The sequence below is a fragment of the Xenopus laevis genome, chromosome 5S, assembly GCF_017654675.1.
Source record: "Xenopus laevis strain J_2021 chromosome 5S, Xenopus_laevis_v10.1, whole genome shotgun sequence".
Classification (NCBI taxonomy): Eukaryota; Metazoa; Chordata; class Amphibia; order Anura; family Pipidae; genus Xenopus; species Xenopus laevis.
The window spans coordinates 91,945,346-91,960,914 of NC_054380.1; the positions used below are offsets into that span (position 1 = coordinate 91,945,346).

The following is a 15,569-nucleotide window of genomic DNA, read 5'->3' on the forward strand; positions in this document are numbered from 1 at the left end:
TCTTTCTCTTACTCACCTGAAGGAACTTTATGACTGCCCAAATATTACATATCCTCCTAGTACTAACATCATTATTTTACATTGTACTGTAAAACAATTCACACATTTGGTGTATTATATAACTGGCTTTGATTATGGTTAAACTACAGGAATCATTTCTGTTACTTTCTGAAATGTACATACTGCACGGAGTAAGATTAATGGAAATATGCCATAGATGTTGCAATTTCTTAAACGTTTCTGACTTTCTAATGTTTAATTCTTTTATCAATGCAATTGCAGCAACACCAACGCCAACTCCTCTTCCACCCTGTTCCTGGGATTGTAATTTTGATGCTGATTTCTGTTCTTGGACTCAGTCTCCTCTTCATGATTTTGACTGGATTCGTCACAAAGGATCAACACCTACCACTGGCAGCGGACCTTCATATGATCATACAACCGGAAGTATGTCTGTTTCCAAAAATGGAACTTTGTGTTTTAATTTTTATTCTTGTCATAACTTTCAGTTATGACACTTCGTGCAGAATAAATCTACTATGGGTATAGCATAGTTAAAGTCATTATTTAATATAGATCAAATGCATTTTATATAATAATGTCCTGCCTTTGGTATGAAAGGACATTTAATATTAGTACATTCAAGTACATTCTTTTAAATTATCTGATCATAATTTCACACATATTCATGCAACAACTGACAACAGAATGATCATTGCTTATTTATATCTAAATCATTATCTATATAATTTTTTGTTTTAAATCGATAGATGGTTTCTACATATACATTGATGGCCGTTCCCCCAGTGCTGGACAAAAAGCACGCCTCCTCAGTCCTATTTGCAATTCTGATGGTCACCAGTGCCTACGTTTTTGGTATCACATGTATGGAGTAGCTCGAACAATGGAATTAAATGTATATGTTGTAAGGAACGGGATAGAGGAATTGGTGTGGCAATTAACTGGCCATCAAGAGAATAGATGGTTACCTGCAAACATTCCAGTTGCTGGTGCAAGAAATGTTCAGGTGAGGTATAGTGCAAATCAGTTTCATATGATTTTTGTAGCTGAATTTTATATTTTGATGTATTATCATTTTTTGCATGTTCGCTCATTCACTATGTCATCCTTGGAATTGTTTGTAGGGCGCTATGGTGGTGCATTGATTAGTGGCACTGTAGATGACTAAACAGTGCCCATACTGGGAAAATCCTAAAATATTGTCATGTAACCTTTGTGGTGCTGCAGTCAGCTCTCTTGATCTGTACAATGTTTGCCACATAAACAAATGCTCAGCAAATATCAAAGAGCAGGTTAAAATCTGTGTTGCTGGCAACAACAGTGTAGTGTAGAGCTACATTTGGTGGTACTGATTAATAGCTTGAATGTCAAAATCCAAATAAAATTTCTGGCAATTATACAGTTAAAAGCATAATTCTATGTACAAGTAACCCCCTTTTTTAAATTCACAGATTATCCTGGAAGGGGTAAGAGGAAATGATTACCGCAGTGATGTTGCTGTGGATGATATTTTCATTTCTCCTGGATATTGCTTAGGTAAGGCAGTTGTTATTCTTATTTTAGCTTGAAATACATTTGTGAAAAAAGAGGGGGGCATCATCAATGCATGAAGCACTGGGCTCCCATTTCAGGGGATTGAATTACATAAAACAGATATGTCCTACCTGGGACATGTTGATTTATCATCATTTATGTATCTCTTCCCCATTGGTGCCAGGGACCAAGGTAGATGTCTTTATTCAGCAGTATTTATAAAAGGCAGGAACGGGAGGCACATAGATGGTCTCCACTCACAACCCCTATCTATCCCCTAACTAACACCTCAGTCAGACTCACAAGCTTGGTAGTTACTGCAGGCGCAGTTAACAAAAGGGTCTGTACTATAGGTTGGGCAGTAAGGACTGGGATGGATTCCTTTGTGCCTGCTGGTGCTGTGTCTGCACCTCAGTGTCGGACTGGGGGCCCAGGGCCCATCGGGGCTTCTGCCTCTGGACCTCCCTCCGGACCCTGAAGGCTGCTGCCTCAGTGCCTCCCGTCCGGAAACTCTCCTCTCTCCCCCCCAAGCGTGTGCGCACTTGCGCATGTGCATCAGTGCACGTACTGTTTGGTCGCGGCAAAAAACTGCATGCACTGATGCGCATGCGTGCTGATGAGCATGCGCGAGTGCGCACTTGCGCACGCTACTGGCAGTGAGGTTGCCGGAAAGCGAGGCCCTGAGGCAGTAGCCCTCACGGTCCGGAGGTGGGGCCCTGAGACAGAAACCCCGGGAAGAAATCCAGGTTGCGGATCTGGGCCGGGGGGCCCACTGGGTTTTTTCCCAGTGTCCCGCTGGCCCAGTCCGACCCTACTGCACCTCATGTCAAATTTTTTATTAGGCATAAGGTGCAAAGTTCAGCTTGACCACAAACAGAAGTGCTCTTTGAATGAACATTAGAGGCGAGTTTTACGCTCCTTTGTGCTCTTGTACTTCTGTTTGGAGGTCATACTGCGGGTGATTCCATCTTTTACAGAAAAAGTGGCTAATGTGAACCCAGCCTGCCTCTCTGCTTTAAAGGTACACTGTCACTTAAACATGCAGATAATACACTACCCATCAGCTGATGAATTGCTGGTCTTTGGAGTATTCTCTATCTCTCTCTCTTTATTTTATTGGTAGTACTACTACAATTAAATATCAACAATACATCCGTTATACATTTGAATTCAAGTATTTCTGCCAAAGTTGGAAAAAATAAACCATACCACAAGAAATCTATTATTCATTTAAAAATCTACTTTAATCATCATAGTAGAACCTACTACCACTCCAGCTACCACCACCACTACTGCTAGTACTAAGCCTGTTACATGTACAGTGATACCATTATCTTCAGGTAAATTAATCTGAATAACATTGAGATGGCTCATCACTGAACAGTTTGAGTTTAGGTTTTCAACACTGCATATTACCAGAACAGGTAAGAGGTGTAAAGACCTGTACCACATATATATTCACTAGATAACTAAAGATTATTTGCATAATGAAATGTGTGTCCTTTAACAATCCAATCAAGTATGTGCAGTGGTGTAACTATAGAGGAAGCAGACCCCACAGTCACTGGTGGGGGGCGGGGAACAGGGGGGCCCGGACTATGGGGTCTGATCCGCTATGGCTAATAAGCTATAGAGGACGCAATTCAGGGCGGGACATGGGCAAAGTCAGGGTGGGTGTGGGTGGAGTTGGGGTGGGGCATGGGTGGGGCATTGGCGGGCAGGAGGATGGGGAAAGGAGTGCACCAGGCCCTTCTGAAGGTTTTTTTGCAGGGGGGCTGGTGCACTCCAGTTACGTCACTGAGTATCCTATATAATAAAATCCAAGTGTCTCTGCGTCCAGTCCGTCCCTGTGTCCTTGGAAATGTGCTACTGCGCATGTGCCCCACGGCCCGTCTCTGGCGAATTTGCGCTAGCGTCTCTGGCGAATTTGCGCTAGCGTCTCTGGCGAATTTGCGCTAGCGTCTCTGGCGAATTTGCGCTAGCGTCTCTGGCGAATTTGCGCTAGCGTCTCTGGCGAATTTGCGCTAGCGTGTCTGTGCCCCACGGCCCGTCTCTGGCGAATTTACGCTGGCGAATTTACGCTGGCGAAGTAGATAGACGCCGACCAGAGTGTAAATTCGCCTGGTGAAGTGCGGCCACCAATGTTAACCCCCCTGGCCACCAATGTTAACCCCCCTGGCCACCAATGTTAACCCCCCTGGCCACCAATGCCCCCTGGCCACCAATGTTAACCCCCCTGGCCACCAATGTTACCCCCCCTGGCCACCAATGTTAACACCCCCTGGCCACCAATGTTAACCCCCCTGGCCACCAATGTTGACCCCCCCTGGCCACCAATGTTAACCCCCCCCTGGCCACCAATGTTAACCCCCCTGGCCACCAATGTTAACCCCCCCTGGCCACCAATGTTAACCCCCCCTGGCCACCAATGTTAACCCCCCCTGGCCACCAATGTTAACCCCACTGGCCACCAATGTTAACACCCCCTGGCCACCAATGTTAACCCCCCTGGCCACCAATGTCAACGCCCCCTGGCCACCTATGCCCCCCTGGCCACCAATGTTAACACCCCCCTGAACACCAATGTTAACCCCCCTGGCCACCAATGTTAACCCCCCTGGCCACCAATGTTAACACCCCCTGGCCACCAATGTTAACCCCCCTGGCCACCAATGACAACGCCCCCTGGCCACCAATGTTAACACCCCCTGTACACCAATGTTAACCCCCCCTGGCCACCAATGTTAACCCCCCCTGGCCACCAATGTTAACACCCACTGGCCACCAATGTTAACCCCCCTGGCCACCAATGTTAACACCCCCTGGCCACCAATGTTAACCCCCCTGGCCACCAATGTTAACCCCCCTGGCCACCAATGCTAACCCCCCCTGGCCACCAATGTTAACCCCCCTGGCCACCAATGTTAACCCCCCCGGCCACCAATGTTATCCCCCCTGGCCACCAATGTTAACCCCCCCTGGCCACCAATGTTAACCCCCCTGCCCACCAATGTTAACCCCCCCTGGCCACCAATGTTAACACCCCCTGGGCACCAGCATTAACCCCCTGGCCACCAGTGTTACAAAGGGGGCCCTGCCTACTAATGTTACCCATTCTGAAATGTTGGGAGGTATGTGACGACATATGTTCTAGCGCCCGTTAATTTAAAGGGCTTAATGTCTAGTGTGTAATAAACCTTTTCAGATCAGAATCACTTTGGAGTGACAGAGATTGACAGAGAGAAGTGTTTCACTTTAGTGCTTACTGTTGTAGGAAAATAGCCTCTGAATTTAATTTCCATACACTCGCTGGGCTGCTACTTACCTGTCATACATACATACAAATACAGTTGTTGCCAGTAAATGTGATAAAATGATTTACACAGTTTAGGAACTGATTTTTTTTAAAGCTGACCATACAAATACATGATACTTCATTTACTACTGAGATTGTGTGAAAGTGTGCACTTTTCCATTTTGGCCTACAACTTTAATTGAAGACTTGCAAATTTTTATGCCAGGCAATATCTTGTACTAGATAGTTAATGGAGCATATCTACAGTCAACTTAACTTAAAAGAACATTTGTAAAAACAGAGGGGAGCATCATCAATACATAAATTGTTGAGGTTTTGAGAAATCTGAATAACATAAACCAGGGATGTCCTACCAGCAGGCCCGGATTTGTGGAGAGGCTACCAAGGCCCAGGCCTAGGGTGGCAGGATTTTAGGGGGGCGGCATGCTGCCCAAGCAGCAAAAGTAGGAGATACAATCATTTTTTTAAATTTCTCATGCGCCAATCCCCAATGCTTTAGTCCCAATGATGAAAGTTTGCATGAATAAAGGGAGGGATGGGGGAAACAAACATCAGTGGGCCTAGGGGAACCCGCTTTTTAAATCTGCCTACCAGGGGCTCTCCAGCTCTTATTTTGTGTCAGTTTTTGTATATTTTTCACTGGTGCCAAGGACCCAAGGAGGATGAATGTATTCAGATGTTTTTTGTCAGGGCCTGGCAGGAAATGCACATAAATGCTCACCACTCCTGACAATACCTTTGCATGTCATTCAGTCTCACAAGCGAGGCCACAATGGGGCCCTGTACACTAGTGCAGGCATTAAGGAAATGGGCGGCTGCCTGATTTTTCATCTGCAGCCAGACCCCAGACTCTTTGAATGAGCACTATGTGATGAGCTTTACCCCCTTAGTGTGCTTGCACCTCTGTTTGGGGGTCAACGTAAATTACTCCTTTTCATCTACTATGGCGGATGATTTTACAGAAAAAGTTGCTAATGGTGAAAGTTCCCCATCAGCAAATACATTGCTGGCGTATTCTCTCTTACTTCTTAATTTTACAATAAAATATCAATAATAAATCAGTTATACATCTGGATTAGAGTACTTCCAGAGTTGGAAAATATAACCTATATCACATGTAATCTATTGTAAATGTAAACATTAATTGAATCATCTTTTTTCTCTCTAAATGTTTAGAATCTACTACCACTACTACTACGAGCACCTCTACTACTACCACCACTTCTACAACTACAATGAAACCACCATCTTCAGGTAAATGAAAACTGAATAAGACTGAGTTGACTCATTGAACATTTTGGTTTTCAGCATTGCATATAACATTAGTCTGGTTAACCTGGTTCTGTAACCACATAGCAAGTAAGTTTAAATTTCATTTTAATTGCCTTTAAATATCAATTGATTTGAGATCTCGCAAAATAGTGAGAGAAATCTAAGTCAAAATGGCAAACTTTACTAAAGAAAGGTAAAGTTGTTGATTAAGATCTAGATCTGTTTTTTTTTCTGTAGGTTTCTGTGTGGTGACAGGAGACCCCCATTATTACACCTTTGATAACAGGGTCTTTGATTTCATGGGGAACTGTACCTATACACTATCTAAGCTTTGCAAATTTGACCAAAACCTGCTAGACTTCAATGTGGAAGCAAATAATGAGCATCGGGCAGGAAACTCTCGTGTCTCTTATGTGAAATATGTAAATGTTGATGTGCATGGATATAGGATCACCCTGGAGCAAAACCGAGAAGTTAAGGTGAGCTTCAAACGAGGAAGTAAATGTAAAGAACATCTTACTACTGACATGTTACTACATATATAGTCCCTGAGCAATTTTTTTTTTGCAATAAGGTGATCTTGAACTCTGACCTGTAGATATTATCAGCATATAATGTTATTTGTTATTGTTTACTTGTCATTAAAGGTGAATGGACAGCCTGTAATTCTTCCAGTTGAACTTCCGCCAGAAGTTAAAATCTCCTACAGTGGACATCATGTAATGGTTACAACAAGCTTTGGTCTGAGAGTGCTATTTGATGGAAATCACAGAGCAGAAGTGAAGCTTTTGGACACCTACTCTGATCAAGTGTGTGGTCTATGTGGAAACTTCAATGGAAATCAAACTGATGACTTTTTGAACCCAAGTGGACAATTGGTGAAAGATCCAGTTGACCTTGGTAACAGCTGGCAGTTGGAAAATTACACAAGGTTAGTCGGCCTAAAGATTATAAAGCTGCACAGAATCAAAAGTTGGGTTCAGGATTCAGCTTAATCCCATTCCTTTGGCAGGATTAGGATACAGCTAAAATATTTGCCCAAACCAAATACAGTCAGAAAAGTCTTTTGAACATCATTATCCAAGCCCCTTTGACTTTTAAATATGCCAGTTTATCAGAATTGATTTGCCTGCTTAGATATGTTATATTCAATTTTGTTGTATGTGGATTTGGAGTTTATCTCAACACTCCATTGTTTCATTAAGTCACAAACAAGAGTGTCTTCCTTAAGTCACGGACAAAATGACTTTTTAGTTATGGTGGAAACTGCCTTGTGTCCTCCAAAGCTGCACTCTGCACTTTACACCAGATTTTTTTATCAGGCACGGGGTGCAGAGTACAGCCATACCCTGGACAGAACATGCTTTAGCCCCTCTTGCACTTCTGTCTGAGGTCATAGTAAATTACCCCTCAGTTATCATTTAATAACACAATACTATTGTTCTAGCACAGTGATCCCCAACCATTGACCCGAGAGCAACATGTAGTATGTGGAAATAATGTTTTGTTTTTTAAAACAATAATATAGCTCAATGAAACACATTTAATTGGCTTCTCTAAAATAGCAAGTGTATATGTTGCATTTGTACATTTTTTCCCTATCCAAAATAATTTTTTTTTTTTAAATTTAACAGCTGTCCCCCTGCAATAGAAGTAATCCCAAACTGTTCTGATGATGAAAAGCTTGTTATTGGTAGTAACAACTATTGTGGAATCATCACTAATCCAAACGGCCCATTTAAAGATTGTCACAATGTGATAGATCCTGTAGCTTATTTCTATAGCTGCGCATACGATTTGTGTGAATTAAATCTGGATCCAGCCTCCCTATGTGACAGTCTTCAATCCTATGCAGAGGCCTGCCAGTCTCAGAGAGTCACCATACAGCCATGGAGGAATGACACTTTCTGTCGTAAGTAAAGCAATATTTACTAACATAAAGTAGGTGAACACTTTGAATTCTTTTTACTTTCCCAAGGCAACAAAAAACTGAGCATTATGAAGTCCGTTTCCTCCCACAGATTCTATATTTTTAAGGCCCTAGAGGACTACTTAAAAATAAAGTATTTCAACCTACAAATGTGACTGTTCGTGGCTTTGAAAATATAAGGGTTTAAAAAATATATACATGCACATGTTTTTCAGGGTTACCAAAAGAATGTGTGACTTGAATGTTTCATTGTTGTCAATTTCTGATGCCAGTTCCTGTATAAATGTTCTCCAAAGTAATTTAGGGGTAACACACAGTGGTTTTATATATTTAATAAGAGAGGAAATACTTATAGGAAGAATACAAAATATGCATTGATTTTATTTTTTCTCACTTAAAGTATACAGCATTATTAATTTGTGTATTATTTTGTGATTACAGCAATTGGTTGCCCTCCCAACAGTCATTATGAGATCTGCAGCACAGCATGTCCAGCCACTTGCGTCAATCTAGGAGCACCATCCAACTGCGATCTCCCCTGTGTTGAGGGATGTTTCTGTGACCCAGGATATGTCCTATACAACAAGAAGTGTGTTCCAAGCCTCCAATGTGGTTGTTGGGATGGAAATAATTACTATCCAGTAGGCTCGGAATTCTGGACTGATGGTACTTGCTCCAAAAAATGCAGGTGCCCCTCACCAGGAAGTGCTTTAGTTTGTAATGCTGCAACATGTGGCAGTAACCAATATTGTGCTACAATAAATAATGTTTCTGACTGTATTTATCATCAATATGGCATCTGCAGGGTCCATAATGATCCTCACTACGACAGCTTTGACAGACGGGTGCACCATTTTATGGGTCTCTGCACCTATACACTCTCAAAGCTTTGTTCCAATTCATCTAACCTGCCATATTTTAATGTCGAGGCCAAGAATGAGCATAGAGGAAATCCTTCAGTAACATACGTGCAAAAGGTTATTGTTGACGTCTATGGCTACAGAATACAGATCGTAAAGAAGGAAACATCTCGTGTTTTGGTAAGGAACATTTCTAATTTGGATGCTTTTTCAAGACTTTATATAGTAAGGCAAGTTCACATTTTAAGTGAGAAAAAACATTTATATATTTTATTGTTTAAGTTTATTACTGTTTTTTTTTCTTGCGGCAATTCCACTTAAAAAAATAGTTTCAGAAAAGTGCAATTAATTAAAGGAGTTGCAAACCTAAAATTTTATTTTCTTCCTCTAAGCAACATTTTTTTGGTTAAGTTTATTATTTTTTTGACAGGAATATCCATCTAAAAACTGATTTTGCATAATCAAAAAATCTAATTCTAAGTATATTTTAGATAGTTTTAACATTATTTGTAACCATACTTGCAATTTAAAGTAGTATGTGATATCCCTTTCTTTTCTTTACACTTACTCAAAAAAAGTGGCAGTTCTCCTTCAGGTTTGTTAATCAGCTAACTTGTTTCAGAAGTTCGAATTAACAGGAGAAAATTTAAAACATATTACTTTTAGTTGTATTGTTAGAATATTTGGTATATATTTTGAATAGAGCCCTGTTCGGCTTATGCTGAAGATACAGTAGTTACATATTGTACTTTTAAAGTTGAATTTATATTTTATGACAATTAACACAATATGTTTTTAATGCTCTACTTAAGGTTGATGGAGAATGGAACATACTTCCAGTTTCTCTCAAGGGCGGTTCTGTAAGTAAAAGTGGAAGATACATCGTTCTAGAGACAGACTTCAAACTCCGGGTGTCGTACGACAATGATCATTCAGTGGAAGTGAAAATACCAGATACATATTCCAACAAAACATGTGGAATGTGTGGTAACTTTAACGGCCAGCAACAAGATGAATTCCTGATGCCAAATGGACAGCAAGCTCAGAACTCCAACGAACTAGGGAATAGTTGGTTGGTATATGATGATCCATTCTGCTCTAGTGGTCCTACAGTATCACCTCCTGAGACATGTCCACCAGAGAAAGAACAGCTATACCAAAGCGAAACCCACTGTGGGTTGTTAACAAGCAAAGACAGCCTTTTCAGTATATGTCATTCTGCTGTTGATCCTGCCATCTTCTTTGATAGTTGTGTATTTGATCTTTGTGCCCTGGATGGAGACAAGAATGTATTATGTAGTGCACTTGAAGCCTATGCAGATGCCTGTCAGAAAGAAGGAATTACTATTCCCAACTGGAGAAACATTACTTCCTGTGGTATGTTTGAATATAAATGAAGCGTTATTACTGCATGTTGTGTAGTCTTACCAACTGTTAATGAGTGATGCTTTTACAACAATATCAAGTATTGGATATTTTGTCTTAATTAGGTCTCCCTACTTGCCCAGCCAATAGCCACTATAATGGCTGTATGACTGCATGTCCTGCTACATGTGTTGACCCTTATGCTCCAGAGAAATGCAACAAACCGTGCGTGGAAGACTGTGAATGTGATCCAGGATACGTCATCAGCGGTGGCATCTGTGTTGATGCATCCAACTGTGGCTGCTTGTATGATGACAAGTATTATAATGTGAGTGATTACTATATGAGCTTATCCTTCTTGTTTCTGTGGTTTTATATTGGTATCTGCACTAATATGTTTTTCAATGTAACTGATCAATTTGGCGTTTTTCATTTATACTAGAAAGGGGATTCATTCCTAGAGAAGAACTGTGAGAGAAGGTGTGAATGTCTAGGAAATAACAACATGATTTGTATTGAAACATCATGTGCCAACGATGAAATATGCAAAGTTCAAAATGGTTTATTAGGTTGTTACCCAGCAAGCATTGCAATTTGCCACATATATGGAGACCCTCACTACTCTACTTTTGACGGAACACTCCATCACTTCCAAGGATCCTGTAATTATACTGTGACTGAGACATGTGCAAACACATCAAACAACTTTATTGTTACAACAAGAAATGAACACCGTGGAAGCCCAAGCTGGACTGCTATTAACTCTGTGGCTCTCACTGTGGATGGTCTGCACATCTTATTAGCAAAGGGCAATATTGTTTATGTAAGTGCTAATACTTATTGTATTATTGGTCATTACATCTCTTCCTGAATTTTATTTGTAAACAATTTTATTGCCATTCACTTATATACTGCTGTCATAAATAAATAAATAATTGCTGTTAGACCCAATGAATCTTGAAGTCTAAGGCCCGTATCATACGTATTAAGCAGCAATGCTTATTTCACCCACTTAACACATCTTATAATTCATGAATTTAACCAGTGATTTATCATGATCAAGCAGTCGCTTACCAGAGATAATGGTTTATGCTGTAGCTTAAACCATTAAATATCCAATGTACTTCTAGCTAGGATTGGTTCCAAACTTGGATGATTAATATGCATGAGCTAGGTCTTGCAGCAAATGTTTGCAAATTTATATATTTTAAACACCATTTTCCCCTGTTTCTTGCCCTCAGGTCAACAATGCACAGGTGAACCTTCCTATTATTGTGTCAGGAATCATTATTAGTCACAATGGCCCTTATGTGACTGTTACTACAGATTTTGGCCTACAACTTCAGTTTAATGGTGACCATGAGCTGCTTGTTAGAGTAAGTGAAACTTTAAAAAACATGCTGTGTGGACTGTGTGGCACTTACAATGGGAACCCACAAGATGACTTGATGACACCCAATGGAACTATTGTATCTGATGTTAATGATTTTGGAAACAGTTGGAGAGTCCCTGATGATGGCTGGATGTAAGTATTTCTTGGCCACCCTTGCACCTTACAGCCCTACACTCTACAGCCTCTGCCATTAATGCCACAAATGCAACTGCTCTTTTGCAACCTTTAGCTCTCCAGCCTTGCATCTGTGTCTTTGCTAATTTAATTAGCAATTGTACCTGGTTTGAAAGAAATATAAATGTTTTTTTCTGTCATTATTTTGATATTTATGAAATACTTATATCATAATATCATTAGCAAATCTCAGTGTTTGTTTATCCTGGGAATACTGAGACAAATAGGGATATATATTAAATTTTATTTTACACAATTTTTTCAGATGTGATCCCATTGCTCCTCCTCTGCCAGAATGTCCTCCTCCAATACAGCAAGAGGCTGAAGCAAAGTGTGATGTCCTAAAGCAGATTAACGGTCCATTTGCACAATGCCATGCACTCATTCCCCCTCACCAGTACTTTGACAGTTGTGTGTTTGACCATTGTGCTACATCTGGAAGCAATGCATATTTCTGCAGTACATTGGAAGCTTACGCAGCTGCATGTGAAAGCGTTGGTGTTAATTTGGGAGACTGGAGCAAGGGTACCGTTTGCGGTAAATATCTATTATAAGTATGATTTACAGTTAAGAACACGCAAAATAGCACTGCAAACTGTTGAAAGTAACCCCTCTTTGCAATAATATCTAGATATATATGTCCACTTTATAATCAGCAGTTATATGATTGACTATGTGGGCCCACCCGGAGTTTTCCTGGTATCCCAGTGGGCCAGTCCGACACTTTGCTCCTTGCATGCTTCTTTAAAAGAAGGTAGCCTAGCAGTCCAAGGAGTGTGATAAAATGTCATTAAGGGCATCTCTAGCCAGAAATAGACCAGTAATTATGCTTAGGGCAGCTTCTCTCTACAACAATGCTCTTTCAACAGCTCTCGACTCCCTTGCTCCTTCTACTACCCGTCACAGTCGTCCACCTAAGGGCCATTTAAATGTAACCTTGGACTGGAGTAACTCTACCAAGATATTTAATGTCCAGTAGGTGGGTAAGAGTCCCATAGTGTCTAGTGTGTAGCAGTAGCAATATTTTTTCTCTTGGGCACCTTCTTATGAAGAAGGGTGGATCTATGTCAAGAGCCTTGGCTGGGAGTAGCTGTGGGTGAAGATATGTTAGACAGTGAGCAGTGACGAAAATTAATGAGAAGACCACTTAAACAAGAATTACTCAGATAAGGATCAGTTCATATTTGTGGTTGCACTAGAAGCATGCGTGAGGGTTGTTTATTGTGCAGTCTGAACCTACAATGAGCATCATACAGTGATGAGCTTTATCCCCCTTAGTGTTCTTGCACCTCTGGGGATCTACTTAAATTACTCCTTTCATCTGCTACTGGGGATGATTCCATCTTTCACAGAAAAAGTGGCTAATGGTGAAAGTTCCCCATCAGCAAATACATTGTTGGAGTATTCTCTCTTATCTCTTCATTTTCCAATAAAATATCAATCATAAATCAATTCAACATCTGAACTAGACTACTGTCAGAGTTGGAAAATATGAACCATGTCACAAGTAATCTATTGTAAGTGTAAACATTATTTGAATCATCTTTTTTCCTAAATGTTTAGAATCTACTACCACTACTACCACCACCACCACTACTACTACGACCACTACTACATCTACAGTGAAACCACCATCTTCAGGTAAATTAAAACTGAATAAGTCTGGATAACCTGGGTCTATGACCAGAGAAAATGAGAAGTAGTGCAACAAGTTTTGCATTATAAAATGCATGCCCTTTAATATTAAAAATAAGTATGTGGCATAAACATTTGATCAGAATCACTATGAAGTGTCAGAGTTTGACAAAGGATAAGATGGGAAGTGTTTCAGTCTGGCTTTCTCTGGCAGTACTTTCTACACTCACTGTGCTTCAGGCTGGGCTGCCAGTAAAAATGATAAAATGATCTCCACAGTTTAGCAAAGCTCATCATGATACTATAAACAAATATAAACAAGTGTAAAACGCTGGTGCATTTTCCATTTTGGCATACCAGTTTATTTTCAGACGTTAATGTCTGGTTATGCCACAAAATGTTGCACTAATTATTAAAAGCAAAAGGCACATAATTGCATTTAAGTTTTACCTGTAACAAAACTGGTGTTTTCCCGGGAAGCCTATTTGGCATATATTATGCCTATATATGCAAGTATACATTGTACTTTTGTAACGCTATTTACTGATATCTACTACACCTTGCATCTGATGCATAGTAACACATTTACATAAAAAGTCAGAATCAGCGCAAGTTCTAGGCGCAAGAATTTGGACACAACTGCAGCGAGTGGGGCATTTTAACAGACAAACCAGTGACCTTAATGTGCTTAACTTGCTACATAACCATATACCAGTGTCATATTGAAGTTAATATGTGCAGTCCTTTATTCAGAGGTTTTTTTTCAATATAAAATGTTTTTATGCAAATTGCTGATACCTACAAAGGACTTCACTAAAAATGCTGATAGAAGTCAAAATGCCAAACTTTACAAAAGAAAGGTAAAGTTGCTGATTAAGATCTAGCTCTTGTTAATTTTTTAACGACTGTTTTTTTTTCTGTAGGTTCCTGTGTGGTGACAGGAGACCCCCATTATTACACCTTTGATAACAGGGTCTTTGATTTCATGGGGAACTGTACCTATACACTATCTAAGCTTTGCAAATTTGACCAAAACCTGATAGACTTCAATGTGGAAGCAAATAATGAGCATCGGGCAGGAAATTCTCGTGTCTCTTATGTGAAATATGTAAATGTTGATGTGCATGGATATAGGATCACCCTGGAGCAGAACCGAGAAGTTAAGGTGAGCTTCAAACGAGGAAGTAAATGTAAAGAACATCTTACTACTGACATATTTTATGTCCCTGAGCAAACTTTGACCTGTAGATATTATCAGCATATAATGTTATTTGTTATTGCTTACATGTCATTACAGGTGGATGGACAGCCTGTTATTCTTCCAGTTGAACTTCCCCCAGAAGTTAAAATCTCCTATAGTGGACATCATGTAATGGTTACAACAAGCTTTGGTCTGAGAGTGCTATTTGATGGAAATCACAGAGCAGAAGTGAAGCTTTTGGACACCTACTCTAATCAAGTGTGTGGTCTATGTGGAAACTTCAATGGAAATCAAACTGATGACTTTTTGAACCCAAGTGGACAATTGGAGAAAGATCCAGTTGACCTTGGTAACAGCTGGCAATTGGAAAATTACACAAGGTTAGTCGGCCTAAAGATTATAAAACTGCACAAAATCAAGAGTTGGGTTCAGGATTCAGCTTAATCCCATTCGTTTGGCAGGATTAGGATACAGCTAAAATATATGATCAAACCAAATACACATACTGTCAGTTGGGAAAGTCTTCGTTATCCAAGCCCCTTTGATTTTTTTAAATTGATTTGCCTGCTTAGATAAGTCAAATCCAATTCTGTTGTATGTGGATTTAGAGTTTAGCTCAACACTTCATTGTTTTATTAAGTCACTGACATATGGACTTCTTAGTTATAGTGGTAACGGCAAGGCTGCCTTGTGTCATCCAAAGCTGCACTCTGCACTTCACACCAGATTTATTTTATCAGGCACGGGGTGCAGAGGGCAGCCATACCCTGGACAGAGCGTGCTTTAGCCCCTCTTGCACTTCTGTACCACTTAATTATTGTTTATTAATATAATACTATTGTTATAGCACAGTGATTCCCAACCATTCA

At 40.3% G+C, this 15,569-nt stretch overlaps 1 protein-coding gene across 1 annotated transcript in view; it reads left to right on the forward strand.

Annotated features, from left to right (window-relative positions):
* LOC121394113 (IgGFc-binding protein-like) overlaps positions 1-15,569 on the forward strand; it is a 90,994-nt gene that overhangs the window by 12,220 nt on the left and 63,205 nt on the right. The window contains exons 16-32 of the mRNA XM_041564118.1: positions 283-447; positions 771-1,027; positions 1,473-1,557; positions 6,047-6,124; positions 6,380-6,621; positions 6,790-7,073; positions 7,777-8,054; positions 8,514-8,661; positions 8,878-9,112; positions 9,745-10,309; positions 10,507-10,625; positions 10,740-11,120; positions 11,539-11,822; positions 12,130-12,401; positions 13,428-13,505; positions 14,423-14,664; positions 14,797-15,080. Of these exons, the coding sequence (XP_041420052.1) occupies positions 283-447; positions 771-1,027; positions 1,473-1,557; positions 6,047-6,124; positions 6,380-6,621; positions 6,790-7,073; positions 7,777-8,054; positions 8,514-8,661; positions 8,878-9,112; positions 9,745-10,309; positions 10,507-10,625; positions 10,740-11,120; positions 11,539-11,822; positions 12,130-12,401; positions 13,428-13,505; positions 14,423-14,664; positions 14,797-15,080 (3,997 nt within the window). The remainder of the gene's footprint in view (positions 1-282; positions 448-770; positions 1,028-1,472; positions 1,558-6,046; positions 6,125-6,379; positions 6,622-6,789; positions 7,074-7,776; positions 8,055-8,513; positions 8,662-8,877; positions 9,113-9,744; positions 10,310-10,506; positions 10,626-10,739; positions 11,121-11,538; positions 11,823-12,129; positions 12,402-13,427; positions 13,506-14,422; positions 14,665-14,796; positions 15,081-15,569) is intronic.